This window comes from Carassius carassius, chromosome 48 (genome assembly GCF_963082965.1).
Source record: "Carassius carassius chromosome 48, fCarCar2.1, whole genome shotgun sequence".
NCBI lineage: Eukaryota > Metazoa > Chordata > Actinopteri > Cypriniformes > Cyprinidae > Carassius > Carassius carassius.
Window position 1 is genome coordinate 18,376,694 of NC_081802.1, and position 24,422 is coordinate 18,401,115.

The following is a 24,422-nucleotide window of genomic DNA, read 5'->3' on the forward strand; positions in this document are numbered from 1 at the left end:
ACAAGACTTAATGTGGCAAAAACAAAAACAAAGCCAGAAAAAAACAATCCAGAATAAAAACAACAACACCAAAAACAATAAAACAAAACCTCAAAACAAAGCAACAAACTAAACAGAATAGAACACAAACAAAACAAAAAAATATTAAACAAATGCAAATTTAAACAAATCTTTTGATGGTAAAAAAACAAAAACAAAAATAAAGGTGATATCCATGTTATTTGTAAAAATAAAAAATAAAGTGCATGTTATACTGTATTGCACTGCATATTGCATTGGGTTTTACTTTTGTGAGCAACAAATGCCTCATGAGCTTTATTTTCCTTGACCAATTAATTCTCAAATCGAATACTTAATCTCAAAAGACACCGATTTACCAAATCAGCTTCGCATAAAGAATAGAGAGCAAGAGCGGCAGCAGTCAATCCATCGAAATGCAAGAGTGATATCAAAACCAGAAGTCAGCGGCCTGATTTTACTGTAAATAATAACATGTCAGTAAACCTACGCTTTTCCTGGATGCTGTTTGACGATTATTGATGAAAACCATTTAAAATTCTGTCTGATTTATCCGTCTCCCATCTTATCTCTAAAGCATCGATTCATTCTGGATTCACACACATTAAACTGATGTTTCTACACAACGCAGTCTGTGAAGTGTTAAACATCTGCTTAGCGCTCACAAGCCTTCGACGATCGAAAGCCGTCTATCAGGGTTATCCAGGAATCGTATGAATGATTCATTATTCGTCCAGAGAAGACTTCCGTGGTGGAAGTTCAAAGCAGGTTCAGCACTTTTCTGAGAATCGCCACTGATCACAGGTTTGGAAAGTTCAAGAGCAATCCCATAAAAGCCTGTCCAGTTCCCAGATCTACTGACAGCTTCATCAGATATCCTTTATATATCCCCAGAAATGTCCTCAAAGGCCCGTCATGATCCTTGTTATCCCTGGTATATTTCATTTTTTATGACCCATGCAGACAAATATCAAAGCTGCGCATCAAAAATACATTTCTAAAAGATGTTTTCTGAAAGGATACGCAATACTCCTTTTTGTATTATTTAAATACAGATAAGAAAATGCAGACTGTGTCCCAAATTGTGTTCTTATATTATTCACCATGCTTTTCGCCAGCAATGAGAACGTTTGTTGCTTATTCTCATAAAATACTGCCATTTGTTTTAATACCGAGCTTATGTAATACATTTAACTTTATTAAACGTGTTTTGTTTTGGGATTCCTTTTCTCCCATCTCAGGCTCAAAATACGAGCGCTATGAAGACTTGATTAGTCATCAACAAATATGGGTTCTTAAACAAAAACTGTATTCTATAAAATTCTATAACACTGTTAAATATCTATTTGTTATTACTAATACTAAACCTGAAGTGCTACATTATTTCAACCCGGTCACATTAAATATGGAAGAGTTTAACTAAATAAATAAATCTATAATTATAAATAAATTATGCCATGCACTTCTGCGTTCCATTAAGTAAATGAGCTACCTGCATTACTACCAAGTCTAACAGGTTTATTACATTGAAAATGCTTAGGGTTTAAATGTTATGGGGGTTGGTGACTAAATGGCATTTCAGATGTTGAAAAGTGTCTTTTTGGGGCAGGTCTAAAAAGTGCTGTTTCTGGGGTCTCTGATCCCTTACATGAAAATGATCTGCAACTTTCTGCCCGACTCCAGAAGGGGGCGGAGCCTAGACGTCTCTGCTTTGCGTATGCCAAAAAACAGAGGAGAAGCAACATGAGCGAGAGTGATAGGACCGGTCTTCAGCCGTACATGTACGAAACGAACTCGGACCATGACTACAGCAGAAGAAACAATAATGCGACTGAACCAGAATGTCTGGGAATGGTAGTTTGAATCACTTATTAATTTTCAAAGCCAAATCGCATGCAGACGAGATGGTGGACATGGTACAACACGCTGAAAGCTGAGGATATGCAAACAAGTGCCTGTCAGTCAATAGCAGTGGGCGGGGCAAACACAATATGACATCGTATTGCAGACAGGTTTTATGAATATAAAAAATGAAAAGACTGGATGGATCTTTATAATTCTAAGATGGCCGTCTACACACAATTCTGTCCAAACACCTTGGAAAAGTGGATATTGCATAATTGGTGCCCTTTAAAAGTATTATTTTTGTTTAAAAATAGCCATTTAATAGCATTTATCAAAAGACTAATACAAAAGCAAGAACAAAATTGCCACAAAGCTTCTGCTTTTAGTAGAAACAACATTTCAAATGCCAAAAAAAAAAAAAAAAAAACTCCTGAGAGCAGGACGGATGGTGATAAATTGGCGCCCCTGTTTGTCCTTTCTTTGGTCTCTCAGAAGTCTAATTTCTTCCAACAGGAGCTGGTTATTAGATTTCAGCTCCCCACAGGACAGGTTCTGTCCTGGATCCTGTTGCTCTGACCCTCTTCTCAGCCCCCAGACACACAACAGGGACAGGGAGGCTGTCAGACCAAGCGTGCCATTAACTGTTGACTGCTCCTGGAGCTCAGACCAAAGTCACAACACACAAACCTCTGCCATGTGCCCGTTTCCTCAGAACATGTGCTCTTTGAAAAGGAAATTGAACCAGAAACACAAGTCATGGAGTCCCACGGACTAAATCCAGACAGAATCAAATACAGCCGATGCTTGGTTTGTGTAAAACGACAGCGCAGGGCTGGCCGGCGTGACTGTATATCACCCGTATATTGCACATTTTCTGTCTACATCAGTAATTCAACCCGACAACACGCATAAATGTGGAAAAATCCCATTATATACAGCGGGAGATAATGAAACACAAAGCCATGAACTCACCCTTGTTTATCAGAGTCGACCAGAATGCGCACCAGTATTCCTGTAACAGCCACTAGGATTGGGTAATGATCCACACTCTCCAGGCCTGTGCGGACAATAAAACATCTTCAGATAATCACCTTCTGCTTTTTACTTCATAATAAAAATACACTTTGTTTATTAACTTTTTCCTTTTGCTACACTGCTACTGTGATTAGATAGATAGATAGATAGATAGATAGATAGATAGATAGATAGATAGATAGATAGATAGATAGATAGATAGTACAAATATTTTATATAACATAACAAACATAATTTATATTTTAGCAATTATATACATATATATATATATATATATATATATACATATATATATATATATAAATATATATATATATATATATATATATATATATATATATATATATATATATAATTTCACAATTATTTTAAATATAAAAAAAGTGTTTTCCACCTCTACATATTTATGACAGATTATATATACATATATAAAAGTTTTTGTTAGGTTAAGTAAATAAGTCAAATAAGGGTCTGCATGACATCATTTTCTTATTTAGTTAGGAAGGAAATTATTCTCCAAAAAAAGCCTATTTACAATTGACTGATTTAAGATTAAGATGATTTTCTTTCTGCAAAGCAATATTCTGAAGCACAGGTCAATGGAGTGCAAGCAACAATCTTGCTGGAAAGAGACGAAGTTTGCCCAATGCTGATTTGTTTGGCTTTTTCCAAGGACACCTTAATGCTTTCATGCCAAATTTTCTCTGAATTTCACTGATGGACCCCCACCAATGAAAAATAAAAAAATAAAATAATGAATAGGGCCGGAGAACTGAATAAGTGCCATTTAATAACAACTTTGAAATGCACTGAAAGCCAGGCTTTTCTGAATGCCCCTCTAGGGGTTAATTTCAGACTAACAACATGACCCCGGCTCATTCATTATAAAATTATCCTTCTGCAATGCCAAGACTAAAAAACTGTCTCAGTATCCTACTGAATTGAAGAATGTTTTCAGACTAACATGCCGTGTGATCTCTTGACCTATTCTTCTCATCTCATTCCCTGAGTGCTCATGCTGACTTTCCAAACTTCTGAAAGGGTTACAGAGGTGATGTCAAGAACATTGCAAAATGCATAGCAAATTACTTTTTATTTGATCTGGGACTTGAAACAAGGTGCTATAAAAGGAACATGTGAAAAGTTGAATGTGAGGTTACAACAAACCATGTTTCGGCTCACAGGGGACGAATCAAAATACCTGAGAGGTTTCAATTCAGCACAGCACACTAAGCATTTCAGAAATATAATTGCATTCAAGTGCATCCTCAAGTGCGCAGTAAAGCATTGCAGTTCATGTTCAATTCTTCTTTTTGCATTAATGTAAGACTATATTTGCATAAGGAGGAAACTGGTGAGAATTACCTGGGAGGCGCAAGTTGACCACCCTGTCAAAAAGGTTTCTTTCTGCCGTGACTCTATTTAAGACCTGGTTCAGGAGCTGCAGAAAGACAACAAAAAACAAATGTTGTCACGCCTAAACATAGTATAAAAAAGAAACGTTACCAGAGGTTTGAAAGTTCTCCTAACTTTAGAAAATGTTTACATCAAAAAAAAAAAAAAACACAAAAATCTAACACTACATTACAAGAGAAAAAAGCAGAGCAAGGCAAAAACAAATCAAAGCAAGGCAAAAAATAAAAATAAAAAATAAATTAAAAAATAAAACACAAAGCAAAGCAGAACAAAAACAAAAAAAACAACAAACAAACACAACCAAAACCAGGCAAAACAAAAACAAAACAAAACAAAGCAAAGAAAAAAAAACATACCATTATATTACAAAAAGAATGCAAAGCAAAACTAAACACTACATTGATATTGACTGCTTCTGAAGAACACAAAACAAGATATTTTGAATAATGTCCATATGATACAAGTTTATGGGGTGCAAAATAACAAAACAATGAACCCCACTGACATTTTACTGTATGAAGTTGTTCTGTTCTACTGAAAAAAAAAAATGCATATAGGTATGACATAAGTATGTAAATGAAAAATCACAGAAATCTTGATTCGTTGGGGTAAACTATCCCTTTAAAATGACCAGATGTCACTCGCTCCAGTCCAAAAGGGTTTCAGTGAGCAAATCAAACACATCTGGTCATAAATCAAAGTGACCAGAACGCAATAATTATTACCTTCTCTCATTTAGCACGCCACTTGGACTTAGCATCTTACTCCCGAGAATTTAATTCAAAGGTACCAAGCTGCTAGGTGCCGATTACTATCGTTCACTATAGTACATTGCATGTAATTGCATTCAAAGATAGGATAAAAACTGCAAATGTATAAGTATGCTTGAGGTGGGATTTCTGCTCCAAAGGACGTGTGGATGGCTGCTGTGCTCACAGGTGTGTTTCAGTTAAAGCCTGATTACAAGCCGCAGGTGAACAGATGCTCCGCTGGGAATAAGCGCTCTGAGAAAACCCCACCAGAGAACACATTTTCAAAGCCTTCTCCTCCATAACTGAGGCCTTGAAAACACTCAGTAGCCCTGAGAAATATTCACTCGCTCCTCATTTGCATGCCACTTTCCATGAGTAGAGTGCAAAAGAGCGTCTGAAAATTAAAAGGAATTGCGTAACCTTCTGAAAATAGTCAAATGTTAAATGATAATTAACCTCAGGACATGATCATAATTAAAAAAAGTAATTAAATAGTATATATATATACACTTTAACCATTTTACCATCTATTGAACATGAATGAAAACCTTGAATTTTTTTGTGATTTCATTATTGCTGGGCAGAAAGCATTAAATAATACATCAAAATAAAAACGATCAATATTAAATCAAATGCTAAAGAAGCTACATAAGAATGAGTAACAGGGTTGAAAAACTGCAGATTTTGCGTAAACTGAACTGGCAAAACAAAACACTGTTTTACAAAAACAACATCACTTGCCTTTTTTTACATTTATATGACGCTTGCAATTTGTTTCAACCCTGTTACCAAAAATTCGGACACGAGTCCATACAGTTTAAAAACCCTGAATTTTGTGATTTCATTATTTTGGAGTAGAAAATAAAATAACCAATATTAAACATAATTTATATCTAAAAAAAATAATAATAGTAATAATAACAAATGGATGGATAACAGGTAGGCCTGTCTTACCTCATCTAACTGCGGTAAATTTCAGACAACCGCGACTACTGTGCTCCTTTAGCAGCCGCAAGAATGCAAAAAAATTGGTTGAAGACTTGAAGAGCATCAAATAGCTTTCATCCTTTTTCTAATAATGACTGCCCTCCCATCCATCACCTTTGTAATAACTTTTAAGGTTTGACAAAATGACTTAATTTATGGATCAATAAACCCTGTCCATTAGCTTCCATCCAATACGGATTCTCTATGCTGCTGAGCTATGTTTTCTGAACTACATTTCACACAATATCTCCATTTCTGAAGCACCCAATTCACTAAAACAGTAAATGCAAACATGGTCCAAAAAAAAAAAAAAAAAGATCTTGTATTTATTAAACAAACAAAAACTATTAATCCTAATGATGGAGCATAATAACGTAGGACTACAGAGGAAGGTTCTGAGATCAGACAGCAGATCAGTCTAGTTAGATGTCTACATATGACCCTCTCTTGAACAGGTTCATCAATTTTCTCAGTGTTGTTAATAATTTAATTTCGGAAAAAGTCTGAGTCTGAGAAAATAAACAGAAATGTTTAATAGCAAATGGCTTCAAACAGGATCATCAACTCAGGAGTTCTGCGTGAAACTGCTTTAGAAAAAATGTTAATGGTGAGCATAAAATGAGTTTCAATTTATTCACTTTGCACTTGCAAGTTTTAAATGTTGCTTTCATCTTTAGAACAGCATTTACAGAACACATCCCAGCTGTCAATCAAGCTCACCTGAGCCAATCGGCGCAGCAGCAGCTCGGCCGAGGGGCGGGTCCAGTCCAGGAATATTTCCGGCACTAGAGTGATGGTCATCTCCAGGACCCGTAACAGACTGACAGAGAGATCAAAACAGGTCGCGCACACCTTTAACTGCCGCGTGTCCACGAAATTCCTCTCAGGACGCTCAGCTGCCTGCTGGATCTGACAGAAATAAATGAAGACATGATGAGACACAATACGATGACACAGGGAGGTCAAAAGAGACTTTATGACGCTGCTCAGATGACGAACCACCCTCATCTCCAGTACCTAGTGTCATGTTGGTGGCTTTTCCAAAAGCATTTCTTGCCATTTAGTGCACTTATATTTAAAGTCTTGATGCTTAGACATTCTCATCAGTCTTTCCTGTATCTACCTTTCATTTCAATTTAGCACTCGCTGAAACGGAGGCCGTAAACACATCACAAACTCCCCTAGAGACCGCTGCCTACTAATTCGTGGATCATGGCAGATGAAAGACGCTCCTAAGAGCCAGCCAAACCTCCAGGCATACGAATCAAAGTCAAGTCTGCAATAAGCAGAATTTCAGCGCTTCAGCTCTCCTGAAAGACATTGATTTAAGAGTAGAGAAAGCCTGGTGAGAAAGTGCCTTTACATCTGCGGTTTAATCCCCCTACATCAGAGAGGTTTTGCTTTCGTCTGTATCTTCCTCTGAGACTCTAAAGCCTGTGTTTAGTAATGACCCTACCACGGGACGGGCAGGCAAGCTGCTTTTCCCAAAAGGTTGTTTCTGTGGTGTCCAAATGATCAAATTAGTCTGCAGTTGAATGAAGTTGTTAATAAGGTGAATTGAGCGCAAGGTAAACTACATTTGCAGGAAATACCAGTGCTTGCAAGGCAACAAAAGAATAGTGTTATGTTAGGCTTCAGCCTTTGGTTATTCATAAATTAAATACAAACGGTGTTGTTGTTTTTTGCACTATGAACATGAATGATATTTCAAATGATGTGGCTAATTGAAAAAAGGCATACTATCACTTTAAGTGTATGAAGTTTACTTAATAGCAATTGTCTAACAACACCGTTGTGTTTGCATGGGGAAGCTACACTCCCATTTTGGAGAAGTCTTGTGATTATGCACTTCTTATCGAAACAATCAAACCAAGAAAAAAATCTAATGAATATTTCAAAGGCTAAGTAACTTGAACGTAAAGATACATTTTACACTGAAAATGTACGATGGTAGGCTAATTCAGTTCAAATGTCAAGAGGCAGTCATAAGCATATTGTCATTATGAATGATTCACAGGCTCTGATTGAGTTAGTGGAGAGTTACAGTATTGCAGGCTAATAAGTAGGGACGAGAAAACAATCACCTACAGATTTAGAGAAGTAGAGTTTCATTCAACTTTTGGTTAAAGAAAAAAAAATCTTTAAATCTAGCTCTGTGGTGTGTTCTCAAAACATTAGCTAGGTTTTCATCACCCTGTTTTTATGCACATTTTGAAGTTTTGCATCAGAAACGAGTGATGGAAACAAAACGTTTGATGGATGTGGCTTCTGACCTGTGCGAAAAAGGGTTAATGCAAATAATGGGAGATGGAACACATTTTGCGAACAATTTTCTCCATGCATATTAAAAAAAAAAAAAAAAGTCATGTGACTTTGCATTATGGGACGACAATACTTGGCTAAAACAGACCGATCTCGTTGCACAGAATCTGAAATGCTGTTATGGTCATTCTTAAATGCCTGAGCAAAGTCCATCATCAAAGTATTTCTGTATAATTGTCCTACACGAATTGGTGCCTTTTTATTTTTAATTGTGAGCCAAAATCAACACAATTAAAAGAACCAAAGACTTAAAATACTTCAGTCTGTGTGCACTGAATTTATTTAATACGCAAGTTTCACAATTTGAGTTGCATTACTGAAATAAATTAACTTTTCCTCAACATTTTAATTTATTGAGAAGCACAAGGCACAAGTAATTTATTAAGAAAATGATTAAATTCAGTGATTATATTCTCCTACTTTTTTTTCTCTCTTTGACTCGTTGGATGGAAACGGTGCTTCTTTGTACAGGTTTAATGCAATATTCCAAATTTAAGTTAAATTTGCTACTTTGATGTAATTCCGGCTATTGATTGATCTGTTTGTCTCAGTGTGTTGACACGTCAGCTTCTGCCTGAGTGTGAGGTGGGACTTTCTGTTGGTTTGACACATTAGAACGCAAAAGTTTCTTACCTCCTGTATCATGCCGATGAATTCGGAGAAGGCCCAGTTGAGCTGGTTTAAGACGCTATTAAGGAAACTGGCAGCCATGTCTTTGTCTTGACTAAGCAGTTCAGCCATGTGTCTCTGCAGCAGAAGTGATGGACAGGGCTCTGTAGCAAGAGAAAAGCTCATTCATTCAGTATGTCTATTATCATAGTTTTTTTCTTTCTTCTTTTTTTTTAATCACAAGTATAACAATAATCACAAAAGCAAAATATGGGTAGTCACTTCAAAAATAATTTAGATCACAACTTTCTGTCTGTGAATAAGATCAATTGTGAACTAGGTGTGTCACGATATATCGGTATTGACGATAACCGTGATATTCAAAGCAACAATTATCGATATCGTGTTAATTTAGTGTGTGACGATATACCAGTATTAGCAATAACCGCAATATTTAAAATGAACAGTTCTCTTATGTTAACACCACATGTAAATTCTCCAGTGCCAGTACCTGGTTAAGCTCCCAGGTGGCAGTATTGTGCCTTAACGCTGACACTGTCACACAAGAAGGAGACACCGCGCTCGCAGCTACTCTGAGGAGAGCCGTGTTCGTCAGAGTAAGATGCCATTATTTTACTATTCATAGAATGGGAAACTTTATATTAACCTGTTTACAGCAGTTTTCTGTGTTCATATACTTAAGTGAAGGGTGATTATTTTAATAAGTACCACGTTTTATTTACTCTTCTGATTTTTGTATTTGCAACCAATACAGCCTGTGCGTAGTAACACTTTATTTCTTTGTTCAAATCTATTAACAGTTAACGTACACAATTAAAACCGATCTTGAAAAACTGAGCGACAACATTTCTACAATAAACTCTGTAAAATGTTAAGTTGGCCTCATCTGCGGTCATTCTTCAATAAGGTTCATTAGTTAACATCAGTTAATTACATTAGTTAACATATATAAATAACATTAATAATGAACAATATTTCCAGAGCATTTATTAATCTTAGTTCATGTTAATTTCAGCATTTACTTATGCATTATTAAAATCACAAGTTGTGTTTCTAAACATTAATGCACTGTGAACTAACATGACCAATGAATGACTATTTTTATCAACATTAACAAAGATTAAAAAAATTGTGTAATAAATGTATTGTTTATTGTTCATTCATGTTAGTTAATACATTAATGTTAACAAATGACATATTATTGTTAAGTGATACCATTAATATTTAATCATCATACTGTTGACAGTATTTTCTCTCTTGTTATTTCATTGGAGCTTTAAAGAAGATGGAGAAAGCCAGAGTCTTGTGCCCTGTGTTTATCAGTATCCTTATATTCGTTGGGTGAAAAAAGAAAAACTCAATAAACAAAATAAAAAAAAATTTGACTGATATCCCCCCCCAAAGGTTTCTATAGATATCACAATATATCGATATTGTGAATTCTTCTGGCCACAATAACTGTAATATGAAAAATCTAATATCGTGACAGCCCTAATGTGGACCAGGCCACGTACCCACAGGGATCAAACCAGACTTTTTTTCAATAGTTTCAACAGTGCTCTAAGTGTGATTCTTGGTAAGGTATAAAACCTCACTATCATCACATCATGTGGCATGGTGAGCAAAGACAGATAAAGAGGCCCGAAGAGACACATATTTGAAATGATTTTCAAATATTAAAAAAGGTGGAATCAAGTGTCCATAGGAGAATGAGGATGAACTGAAAGGAAATTTTAATAACTGGACTGTGAAGGTCTGGAGGCGTTAATAGAGAGGTTCAGGCTCGGGGAGGGTCCAGTGGTCTTCAGACTCTGTCCTTCAAGAATACCAAAGTTGGTGGCTTTCATAATCCTCAGAAAAAGACTGTGCTCATCACTGGGGCTTGACCCTAAAAGTTACTCCTTTGTACCTTGTGCATGGACCCATAAATAACACCTGGTATAGGTACAAGGTGTTCTGGAGGCTTCTACCCCAGTGACAAGATATTTAATGTACAGATTTTTGCACCTTTCTTCTGACAGTGTGAAAACTCGGCTTCCCTGGGGTCACAGCAAAGTGAGCTGGTCAGTCGCGTGCAAAATGTGCTTCTGTCCCAGAGAATTGATGTGGCAACCCTACACTTGTAGTGTGGGATTCCCTGCCTACCTCCTTCTTCAACCTATTGGGACACTCTCATGTACCATTGAGACCAATCTCTTGAGGAGAGGAGTAGGTAAGGCAACTCTACTTTTGGTGCCATGGGATTCCTGACCTGCTCCTTTCCTGGACCTACGGGGAACCATTGTGCACACACTGGGAAGAGACTGGTCTCTCGTGGAGAGGCATGCTCTTCATTTAAAGGCCGTAGTGACAAGTTAGTACTAATTTCAGGTATGCCTTCATAACAGGGTTTGTGATTGTGCTTTCTTCTAAGAAGATAAAGGGACAGTGTTGATGTAAGTGAAGGACTGTCGTTCCATCACAATCAGTATTACAAAAGGATTGTCCGTCTAGCCATAACATACCTCTTGGATCACATAAGAATACCTAAAAACCAATTTTCCATGAAGAATCCATCTTTTTTTATTGAATCCACAGCCCTAATTACTCAGAAATGAGATGAATGATAAATACCAGACTGGCACTGACAACAAGGGGGAAACAATCAGATCTGAACATTGCATTCGAAAAGAATGACAACACCAAATAACAAAATAATGAAACAACAGAGGGCTGATGGGAAACCATCTCCCCCGCCCCCTAGCCGTTCTATTACTGCTATCTGACCGTGTCTAGAGAACACAGAAAGGGCACTCTCTCTCATTATATGCACACAAAGAGGACACTGGGTAATTTAATACCTTATCTGAAAAAGCACAGTGATCGCAAACACACTAAAAGCCTTGGAGCACAGTGTTAAAAGCAAGAGCAAGCAATGGCAATAAAGCTCTAAATAAAGCTAATCATTAGACACTGAGGTACAGGTCTGATAGAGATGCAACCTTTATGTTTAATTAGATGAAGTCTGTGTAAGTGGCAGCTTGGAAAATAAGGGTTAGGGGGCAATAAGGGAGGAATAAACATAATGAAAGGCTATAAGAGAGACCAGGTAATAGGCAGCTATGGCACGATGCACACGTTTCAGAATTCCAGGCGTTGACAGGCAAACAATCAATCACTCTTTTACTGCTGAGTCAATTCATTTTTAAATTGCTTTAAGTTAGGATCCGATAAACAAAATGGATAGAAACACCCTATTGACCATTCACCCGATTGTCAATCTAAACCCGCACTGCTGTTTTCTTCCAAGAAACAAAAAAAGGATACATTTTGCAGAATGTTCTGGTAATTTTTCTTCATGCATAACAACTGTGGACTGGAGCTTTCAGGCTTCAAAACAAGATCAAGAACCACCATAAAAGCAGTTGAATTTTGTGCTAGAATTCTTCTAAAATTATAGCTTTGGTAAAAGAACATACTGAAGTTGAGAACCTTTGGTTTAGGATGTTATTAGTCTCAGCCTCAGACATCACGCCCACGGACTGTTGGCTAAATGTCTGATCCATACAGCACACAAAAGTGGAAACACTTCAGGACTTTCAAAGTCGTTATCGGATTGTTTGAATTATACAGAATTATGCATAGTTCCGCGAGACGTGTGTGTCTCGTTCTTTAACGTTCCGTCTGGAAACAAAGATGCCATGCCACCAAACCCCCTCACGAAAGAAGAAAGCCATTGTGTTTACAACTGTGACGACGAGTGCTTATCAGGATCAACTAAACGCCGGATTCTCAAAAGTATCTAAAATATTTAAAGTTCGCACCACAGAATCCTTAAAATATGTCTGAGAGTTTTACACACCGGTCTGTTATTGTGGCGACATTTCCACAACCTGACGAAACTGCCACTGGACGAAACGAAATGTGATTGGTTGTTAGACCTGTCAGTCAAACAGCCTCATGGGCGGGCCTTGGCCAAAGAAATCTGCCATGGATTCCAGACCTTCAGCCGTCAGTCTGAAGGTCTGGCTATGTGAGACTAGGTTGTCATTTACTAACACCCTTTTCACCAGAGAACAACTCCAACCGGATCATTGAGTCAAATAGTTACTTATACTATTTTGGTAGAAACAGTACCATGGTAAATGTATTTAGGACTTCTAAAGTACAGTGTATTTTTAAACCAAGTATAAAATGTTGATTCTAATGAATAATTTAATTTTTACTGTGCAGCCAGCATTTTAGCAGCATAATTAACTAATAATTTAATTCTCCGACGGAGAAGAGGAAGAGCTGCGTTTGTGTTTGTCGCCATGTCATCAAAACGCTGTTATTTTCATCTCAGAGTCCAATCATCTTTGTTTGGCCTTCCCAGGGACGCTGTACTTAGAGATCAATGGCTACATTTTATGTTTAACTCGGTTCCCGAAAGTTATAATCCACATGTAAAACTATGTGCAGCACATTTTGCTGAGGACAGCTTCCTCAATCTCAATCAGTTTAATGCCGGATTCGCACAAAGATTATTCTTGAAAGATGGAGGAGTTCCCTCTTTGTCTGGAGAAAGCGTTGTTTATGGACCACAAATGGTAAGTGTATTTTATTATTTAAGTTTGTGCGTTTAACAGTTTCTGTAACTTATTACACAAAGGGCAACGCTGTTTAGCTTTGTTAACTAGATGTTAGCGCTGTGCAAAAAATCAAATGCAATTTTCATGCGCATCTCGTCATTAACGGCGCTCCTGTGATTAGAAGTACATCTCCAGCACGTGCGTTCAGATCAGGATTGCCAGGTTTTCAAAACAAATCCTGCCCACTTGCTTCTCAAAACTAGTCCAAAACTAGTCCAAAACTAGCCCAATCGCGTTTCCAGGAGGGCCGCGTGCGCTCAGCTGCTGTCGAATCACAACACAGGAACCACTGGCACAATCACAACTCGTTACGTATTTCTGAAGGAGGGACTTCATAGAACAAGGAAGTCATCAGCCCGTTTTTATGACAGTGAAAACAGCGGTATACAGATAAGTGAATTGTGTGAAAAATACTGTTTTTTTTACAAGCAAAACATGAACATGTTATATTGCACACTGTGAACACAATTAAAGCTTCAAAAAAGCATGAAAAAAAGGACCTTTAAGAGTAGGACACAGAGACACAAGACATGACTAGAAGACATGATTAGAAGGGACTAAGGGAGAAAACTTGGGCAAAACTGAATCTATATAAATGGTAAATGGTTATGTGGACACAATCCTAAATGCAAATCAGTCTGCTGTGAACCTGCTTTACATTCACTTCAATCAGTCAGTCTACAATAGAGCAGACCAGCACTTAGGATAGAGGTGAAAACTACCAAATGGGAATGAAACTTACTTTGAAAACTAGCAATTGACAAATCCCCTGGACGTCATGCAAACGAAAGTGGAAAAAGGAAAAACAAGATGGTATTAGCATTGAGACAAGACTCAGCAGACCAGGGAAGGAATTCATGCATCAAGAACAAGACAAGCTGAAGCATCAAGACGAGTGTCCCTTCACAAAGTGACAACTTTACAATTTATTCCCCTCAGCTTTGCAAGCACTGGCCTTCTGATTAAGCACTACTTGCTTCTCTTCTTGTATGCAAATTGACACTTTTGACAATCCAATCAATTCCTTATCCAATGTTACTTATTGGACATCCTGTTTCTGTCTGAATTACATCACATTATACCAGTAAAATCAGAATGTTTCTTATTGACCATAAAAAAGGAGTCTAATCTCGCAAGACATCATGCTTTTACCATCTAGAATTACCTGAGCTGAGTTGATCTTTTATGCACATAAAAAATAATAATAATAATAATAATTAACAGGCTGGTTGAATGATTAAATTTAGAATATACTGCTTTAAAGTAAATTGATAAGGGGGAATGTCTCTGGTCGATGAAACAGATGGTTTGACTTGATGGATGGTCTCTTAAAAAGTATTGATCTGACAGGCTGCTGAAAGAAATAACGGACGAGGGAACAGTCACGTTCTCAACTCTGAGACTGCGTGTGCATATGAAGCTTGCAAGTTTGACTTTAATGAGTCAGAAGCAAAGAGACGTGGAGAGTGGCACAGAAGAACGGCATGATGTCAGAGCCACTCTAGTAAAACAGCATCTGTGCTCAGTGTTCCACGTTATTGATCAGTGGGGATCAAATTAAGAAGCTGCACTGTATGACATTACAGAACATTTCTGGTCCAGTTTGTTTCACACAGTTAAGCTGCATGTTAACATAGAAACACACACAGAATAGCACTAATACTGCCTGGGGGAAACCATTCACTACAAGCAGGGCGTCGCTGAAAATGAGTGTGTGAGATTGTTTACAGAATGCTGTTGTCACTGCTGCAAACTCCAATATACAAATAATGATTTGAAAAATATAATTTCCCAGCAGCCAGTAGGCCTCTCCCAAGTGTAAGCATTAATGCAGAATAATAAATTAAAACAACTCAAGGATGCTGACAGCATTCAACAGAATAATACCAGCAGAAAAACTTTGTAATGAATTATATTACCGTTTATGATGATAAATGACTCTTAAGAGTCTGTGCTTTGACTGTTTACTGTATATATAAATCTGTGTCTAGTGTGTTCTGGGTTTGATAGGTAAAGCATTATGGAACATCAATAAAAGTGAGTTTAAACTGACAGACGGACCGTGTCAGAAAACATTTCGAAGGCCTTTTGTGTGTGTGTGTGTGTGTGTGTGTGTCTATTCAATGCTTTCATCGTGTTCAAAGTGGTGCCTTGGAATGAGCTTATAATATCACTAACTAAATTGCATTTTAATCTATCAACAGCCACAATTATATAACAATTTTTAAATTTTTATTAAAACAAATTTTATAATATTAAAACATGATATGAATGATATAATAAATGATATAATAGAATGATAGAATGATATAATAAATATAAAGTCAGTAGGAGAACTGAAAGTAGAGAAAAGTAAAGAAAAAGTTTTCAGAAAGAAAAAAAAACAACAACTAAAGGTTGGCTGAAAATAAGGCTGGAGTAGGACAGAGTCGTCACTCACTCTGCAGGCTGGGCAGGTTCACGTCCTCTGGTTTGGTCTTCAGCAGATGAGGCAGACGTGTGTACCTGTAGCCATAGCCACAACCCTGTAGACAGAGGATTACAATATAAGATCATGTACAGACTGCAAAGCTGTGTGAGTGACAATCACGTTTAAACTTATGTATTTTTAACCATAACAGCATGAACTAGTTGCTCAGTTTGGTCAGAAATAAATTAGTTGTAGAACGCAATTGTCACTTACATTAAATAAACCAAGACTTTATTAACCCGAGGTTAGGGGTTATAAATAAAAAGTATGAAGAGAGGAAGTTTAACTTGTAAGAAAAGTAGTAAACATATTTATCTGCACTGTGTGTGTGTGTGTGTCTGTGTGTGTGTGTGTCTGTGTGTGTCTGTGTGTGTGTGTGTGGCCTAAAAGAACTAGGGAATCAAATCAGTCTTTTGTGACCAATGATTTGTGAAATATTAACATTAGTCAGGTCTGTGTGAAGAGACACTTAATTTGCTAACTGGATTTTTTTTTATGTTTTAATTGTACATTAAAACCACAACAGCAGAAAAAAACAACAACTCTAAAGATGATCAAAAACAGACACATAATCATTTACGATGATGTAACCCCGTTACATTTACGGATGAATAAACCCAATAATGCTTTCTCTAAGAGATTTAAAAAGTCACCCTTTTTAGTTTTTGGCACTAAAAGCAGAATAAATGTTAAAAAAAAAAAACTAAATGGGAGTAGCTGTTCTGCCAGGCACATTTCATAAATGTTAAATGGAAACAGTGGAGATATGCTGCATAATGGCCCTGATATAATGCACCCATTCTGAGCTGAAATGTAATGGCATAATGGGGTGGGGGGTGGCATGAGGCAAGGAGAAGATAAAAAGAAAGGAGCGAGTGGAAAGGGTGGGGAGGGGATTGTATAAGACAGTAAAATAATCGTGGCGTACCCTCCAAAGACGAACCAGGATCCAGTTGGTTTGAGCCCAAGGTCTCTGTTCATAAGGAGCCAGTAAGTTCCTCATCATAGCCATCCGCCTGGGAGATATTACATCATAAATTATACAAACAAAATAAAAAAAGAAAGGAAAAAACAAGAGACAATGCACTAAGACAATTAAATTATTTGAATCGTCACATGTTTTAATCCATTTTCAACTGGCTCCCAGTTAATCATTACATACGTAAACAAAACAAACACTAAACAAAACCATCAAAAACCAAACAAAGAACTAAACGAAGCAAAACTAAACCATCAAAATAAAATAAATAAAAAACAAAAAGAAACGCAAACCATCAAATCCAAAAGCATGCAAAACTAAACCATCAAAAAAGCAAAACAAAACCATCAAAACAAAATAAAACAAAACTAAGAAAAACTTAACCATTAATAACAAAATAAAATCTAAATCATCAAAAACATAACATAAATAACTGTAAGCTTACAATTTATTTGCAAAGCACCACAAATGTGTATAGAGTATGCTTCTGGTCTAAGATGAGATGAAAACAAGTAATGCAGTAACAAAAAACATTAATTAATCACTGCATTTTGATGCAAACTCAGGCTTAAGCACTTACTGTTCTTCTGGGATCCTCTCGACGGCACGCAGGGATTGTGGGTAACACACGTAACTGGCTAAAGCCTGCATCAGTGAATCTTTGATATCTAAGGATGAAAATAAAGTAGAAAAGAAACATTGTACAATGCTTTTTATAATTCAGTTATTTATTGGTAAATAAACTCCTGGTTTACTATGAAACAGGCTGCAAATGGCAATTCACATGCATTTGCTTGCATGATTGTTCTATTTATTAATGCTCATTTCCAATATATATATATTTTTTTTTATGAAACAAGAAGCTTCAATGATTGTCTAACATCTCAGTCTTTAAGAAAGAAGTCCTTGACCAAAAATAAGTGGTTAGAAGAAAAAAAATAAAATAAATAAATAAATAAAAAAACACTAGAATTGCCAACAAAAGAAAAAGCTAGTTGAAATGTAAAACTAATCCATATTAAAAACAGACTGTGCAACAATCGCTGTTAAAAATGATGTATTCAGTAACAGAGCCCACTGAAAACAAGATAAATATGCAAAAAAAATCGAAATACATCAGTGCGAACATAATGAAAAGGCTGCTTATGAAATGCAATTTAAACAAATGGGTCGTGTCTAATAACATCTGTTCATTTGCATAGCACATCGCTCATGATTCAGGAGTCGTGAGTATTTCATAGCCCTAACCTTAAACAGGATTAAGAAAATGCTGCAGCTACAACTCATCACACAAAGGACTTCATGTTGCCTGAGAGCTGAGAGCTTTTTTCTTGTCTTTTTCTGCACTTAATGGTGGGTGGGTGGGTGGGTTGGATGGATGGATGGATGGGTGGATGGATGGAAAAATGAGCAGACTGTCGGTTGGATGGATGGATGGATGGATGGATGGAAAAATGAGCAGACTGTCGGTTGGATGGATGGATGGATGGATGGATGGATGGATGGAAAAATGAGCAGACTGTCGGTTGGATGGATGGATGGAAAAATGAGCAGACTGTCGGTTGGATGGATGGATGGATGGAAAAATGAGCAGACTGTCGGTTGGATGGATGGATGGATGGAAAAATGAGCAGACTGTCGGTTGGATGGATGGATGGATGGATGGATGGATGGATGGATGGATGGATGGATGGATGGATGGAAAAATGAGCAGACTGTCGGTTGGATGGATGGATGGAAAAATGAGCAGACTGTCGGTTGGATGGATGGATGGATGGATGGATGGAAAAATGAGCAGACTGTCGGTTGGATGGATGGATGGATGGATGGAAAAATGAGCAGACTGTCGGTTGGATGGATGGATGGATGGATGGATGGAAAAATGAGCAGACTGTCGGTTGGATGGATGGATGGAAAAATGAGCAGACTGTCGGTTGGATGGATGGATGGATGGAAAAATGAGCAGACTGTCGGCTGGATGGATGGATGGATGGAAAAATGAGCAGACTGTCGGTTGGATGGATGGATGGATGGATGGATGGATGGATGGATGGATGGATGGAAAAATGAGCAGACTGTCGGTTGGTTGGATGGATGGATGGAAAAATGAGCAGACTGTCGGTTGGATGGATGGATGGAAAAATGAGCAGACTGTCGGTTGGATGGATGGATGGAAAAATGAGCAGACTGTCGGTTGGATGGATGGATGGAAAAATGAGCAGACTGTAGGTTGGATGGATGGATGGATGGAAAAATGAGCAGACTGTCGGTTGGATGGATGGATGGAAAAATGAGCAGACTGTCGGTTGGATGGATGGATGGATGGATGGATGAGCAGACTGTCGGTTGAATGGATGGATGGATGGGCGGATGGAAAAATGAGCAGACTGTCGGTTGGATGGATGGATGGAAAAATGAGCAGACTGTCGGTTGGATGGATGGATGGATGGAAAAATGAGCAGACTGTCGGTTGGATGGATGGATAGACGGATGGAAAAATGAGCAGACTGTCGGTTGGATGGATAGATGGAAAAATGAGCAGACTGTCGGTTGGATGGATGGATGGATGGAAAAATGAGCAGACTGTCGGTTGGATGGATGGATGGATGAAAAAATGAGCAGACTGTTGGTTGGATGGATGGATGGATGGATGGATGGATGGAAAAATGAGCAGACTGTCGGTTGGATGGATGGATGGATGGATGGATGGATGGAAAAATGAGCAGACTGTCGGTTGGGATGGATGGATGGATGGATAAAAAAAGGAGCAGACTGTCAGTTGGATGGATGGATGGAAAAATGAGCAGACTGTCGGTTGGATGGATGGATGGATGGAAAAATGAGCAGACTGTCAGTTGGATGGATGGATGGAAAAATGAGCAGACTGTCGGTTGGATGGATGGATGGATGGATGGATGGATGGATGGATGGAAAAATGAGCAGACTGTCGGTTGGATGGATGGATGGAAAAATGAGCAGACTGTCGGTTGGTTGGATGGATGGATGGATGGAAAAATAAGCAGACTGTCAGATGGATGGATGGATGGATGGAAAAATAAGCAGACTGTCAGATGGATGGATGGATGAATGGATGGAAAAATAAGCAGACTGTCAGATGGATGGATGAAAAAATAAGCAGACTGTCAGATGGATGGATGGATGAATGGATGGAAAAATAAGCAGACTGTCAGATGGATGGATGAAAAAATAAGCAGACTGTCAGATGGATGGATGGATGGATGGAAAAATAAGCTGACTGTCAGATGGATGGATGGATGGAAAAATAAGCAGACTGTCGGATGGATGGATGGAAAAATAAGCAGACTGTCAGATGGATGGATGGATGGAAAAATAAGCAGACTGTCAGATGGATGGATGGATGGATGGAAAAATAAGCAGACTGTCAGATGGATGGATGGATGGAAAAATAAGCAGACTGTCAGATGGATGGATGGATGGGAAAATAAGCAGACGGTCAGATGGATGGATGGATGGAAAAATAAGCAGACTGTCAGATGGATGGATGGATGGATGGATGGAAAAATAAGCAGACTGTCAGATGGATGGATGGATGGAAAAATAAGCAGACTGTCAGATGGATGGATGGATGGGAAAATAAGCAGACGGTCAGATGGATGGATGGATGGATGGATGGAAAAATAAGCAGACTGTCAGATGGATGGATGGATGATGGATGGAAAAATAAACAGTCTTTCAGATGATGGATGGAAAAATAAAAAGACTGTCAGATGGATGGATGATGGATGGGTGGATGGATGGATGGATGAAAAAATAAACAGACTGTCAGATGATGGATGACGGATGGAAAAATAAGCACTGCCAGATGGATGGGTGGATGATGGATGGATGGATGGATGGAAAAATAATCAGACTGACAGATGGATGGATGGAAAAATAATCAGACTGACAGATGGATGGATGGAAAAATAATCAGACTGTCGGATGGATGGATGGAAAAATAAGCAGACTGTCAGATGGATGGATGGATGGATAGATAGATGGAAAAATAAAAATAAACATATCCGTCCCCCTTTCAGAGATAGAAAAATAGAAAAATAAAGATAGAAAAATAAAAAGACTGTCAGATGGATGGATGAAGGATGGGTGGATGGATGGATGGAAAAATAAAAAGACTGTCAGATGGATGGATGATGGATGGACAAATGAACAGACTGTTGGATGGATGGATGGATGGATGGATGGATTGGATGGAAGGAATGATAGAAAACAAACAGACCACCGGATAGATAGTTATAGTGTTCTTACCGGTGCCAACGATGCGCGGATCAGCGAAGTGTTTGGCGAGAATGGCTGCGAGCTGAGTGAGTGTTTCCTCATAACCTGAGAAGGACAAACATCACACAATGACATGAGCCTGACACAAACCTGACACAAACAACAGCTCTAGAAAGATTAAGCATCACAAACACCAGTAATTAAGAGAGACCTGGAAGCTCTTCCATGCAGTTGGAGGGGCTGAAGTAGTTTTTGAGGGCGCTGTAGCTGTTCATGGCCACGTTGAGGTAGAATTCGGGCATGAATGCGAACAGGGAGCCTGTGCTGTCCGAATGCTTGATGGTGCGGATACACACCCTCAGGAGCCAGTACACATCCAGCATCTTCTCCTGCATTCACACACATCATGAGAACAAGGCAGGATACTATATATCCACGCTTCAATCTGAACTTTTGCTCAGATCCTGAAATCGCAAGAATCACATTGAAATGCACTTCGTATTTTAGTTTTACACAACTAAAGCTCTCTGGACCTCTGAACCTTAGAACTGAACCTTTTGCTTAAGCTATCAGTGAACAATGGCTCTGTGTAGTTAATGCTGCTCCATGTGAAAGCGGAGATTTACCGCTGATTACAGAACCAGCTTTACTGACAAGATGCGCATTAAATATTGCATGCGATTTATCGTGCATTCCTACTATATACAAAAATGCCACTGCTTAAAATTAGTGAGACAGTTGGTTCACCCTATGTTTTTGGCCAGTGCCGTCAAGCAGTACCTTGGAGTAGATGGTGGCATTAATCCAGGCCAACCTACGACTCAGGTGGTTCAGCTTTTCAGCAAACACTTTTTGGCTCTTCTGCAACTCTTCTAAAATATCCAGCCTCTGAAGAAAAAAATAATGATCATATAAATACTAACTAAATAGAGAGCCTGATTTATACAGACCTGTGCCATGTTTGTGCTTAAAAAAACAAGAATGACTTTATGAATTTAAATAGAGCATAACACTTTGATATGTTGGTCTTACTCTGCTCGGGCATCGGGCGATCTTCTCTTCCGTGTCCTTTAGGGCGACGGCATACTCGTTAACATCATCCGACACAACCACCATCTGCAGAAAACATGCAAACAGAAATCCAAAGACAGTATCATACTCTGTGCTTCACTCTGAGCACGCATAGAAAATTGCCCTTGTTCTCAAATTGTAACATAATCGCTAGGCATCCTGCTTAAAAAAGCCACCAATTTTGGAAGTAAGGGGAAAAGGGAAAATTATCACCACAGTGACCTTGTCCTGTGAGCAGAGACAAGGTTTCAGTGGGCAATACTGAAAGAGCACAAGCTCTCCTGATAGAGCTTCGCCCCATTTAAATCTTTATCATTATTGTGGCTGAAAATAAACTCCAATAATCAAGGAGGCGATAGAGCTCCCTTCACGTTGACTTCAGATGTTTAGGTTTCATTTGCCTCATTTTCAACATGATTTTCTTCAAACTAGGGCTGCACGATGTGTCATTTAAGCATCGATATCGCGATGTACATATCCACGATAGGCACATGGCAGGATGTGCGATGTAGGCTGTCGTAGTTGATCCGTTATTCATTAACTGTATGGGAGAGAGCGCGAGAGAGAGAGCGAGAGAAAACGCGCGCGCGAGAGAGCAAGCCTCGGCCGCACGCTCATCGTCTTCAAACAACACGAGCGCTGTCTTGCTCTCTCTCCCTCGCGCATATTAATCAATTGACACGATGGTGTAAAATTAGATTTCATATCGCAATATATATCGCAGAAAAATAAAATATCGCAATGTAATGTTTTCCCAATATCATGCAGCCCTACTTCAAACCCTACATAGCTGACAACAGTTGACGACTTAAAACAGAAACGTGAAAGCAGAAGTGGCTATTTTCTGGCGATGCTCACTAGCAACCCTTGTGGCAAGCCAGCATAAGAATGCATTAAGGTTTTTTTTTTTTATGCTTGAGTAGCTAGAAGCATTTGCATTTATATATATATATATATATAGAGAGAGTTATATCATCAGTTAAGTTAAGAAGTTACTGCCTTAAAACTGTGCATGTATGCAAGTAGTAGATACGAGTCACATTTAAGTCTCTGAAATGCAGTGATTTTCAAAACTGTCCTGGAGCACCAGCAATGTCTCCCCCATCTTACACACCCAATTCAACTCGTCAACTCATAAGTAGACACTTTTAGACTTGAAATGGTCAGAAAAGGTAAAGAGTTGTGAGAAAATACGATGCGTGTCAGATCTGCATAATGTTCAGCAGCAGCTGCTTTTAAAGTAATAGCAGCCAAAATAACCTCATAACTAGCTTCTGGGATGTCTGTCCATCAAAGAAAAAGAAAAAAAGAGAAGATAAATCACTTTTGTAGCTTTCAGGATTCATCTATATTTAATGGAAAAATGTAATGTTGATAACTTCTTTTTTAATAAAATTCTTAGAGACATCAGTAGTATTGGTATCAGTGATACTCGCCTTCTGTAATAAAAAAGTTGCCATTAAACAAATATTAAAAATATACCGTCTTTACGGTGTTTCTACATTATTTTGAAGATTGAATGTAAAATTATTGCAATATAAAAGTATATTTAAAAACTTTAGAGTTGGATTAATCTAGATTAATTTCAGAAAAAAAAGTGCCATTATTTAATCAACTGACAGCACTATTTTTAAGTTTTAGTTCTAGCAATCTGAATTTAACAAGTGAGGTGAGACCCTTGAGCAAGGCACTGAACCCCCAACTGCTCCCCGGTGGCCACAGCAATATGGCTGCCCACTGCTCCGGGTGTGTGTTCACGGTGTGTGTGTGTGTGTGTTCACTACTCACTGCTGTATGTGAGCACTTGGATGGGTGGAATGCAGAGCACAAATTCAGAGAATGGGTCTCCATACTTGGCCCCACGTTACGTCACTCACTCAATTACCAAACAAGATTTTTAATAATTCTAGTTTCAGTTAACAATACGGACACTGGTTCATTTAGTCTCACAGTTCCAGATTTTTGACTATCAGCATGAAGTCTGGTCCATTTTGCAGCTTATTCTAGTCAAGAACTTCCCATTTTGACAA

General features: G+C 38.1%; 1 protein-coding gene across 1 annotated transcript in view; it reads right to left on the reverse strand.

Annotated features, from left to right (window-relative positions):
* Positions 1-24,422, reverse strand: part of LOC132131106 (E3 ubiquitin-protein ligase RNF123-like) — a 123,409-nt gene that overhangs the window by 70,026 nt on the left and 28,961 nt on the right. Inside the window, exons 25-35 of the mRNA XM_059543045.1 lie at positions 22,354-22,437; positions 22,102-22,209; positions 21,533-21,710; positions 21,352-21,426; positions 17,645-17,732; positions 17,014-17,101; positions 16,056-16,140; positions 9,009-9,148; positions 6,774-6,962; positions 4,264-4,339; positions 2,836-2,920 (exon numbers count right to left, since the gene is read on the reverse strand). Of these exons, the coding sequence (XP_059399028.1) occupies positions 2,836-2,920; positions 4,264-4,339; positions 6,774-6,962; positions 9,009-9,148; positions 16,056-16,140; positions 17,014-17,101; positions 17,645-17,732; positions 21,352-21,426; positions 21,533-21,710; positions 22,102-22,209; positions 22,354-22,437 (1,196 nt within the window). The remainder of the gene's footprint in view (positions 1-2,835; positions 2,921-4,263; positions 4,340-6,773; positions 6,963-9,008; positions 9,149-16,055; positions 16,141-17,013; positions 17,102-17,644; positions 17,733-21,351; positions 21,427-21,532; positions 21,711-22,101; positions 22,210-22,353; positions 22,438-24,422) is intronic.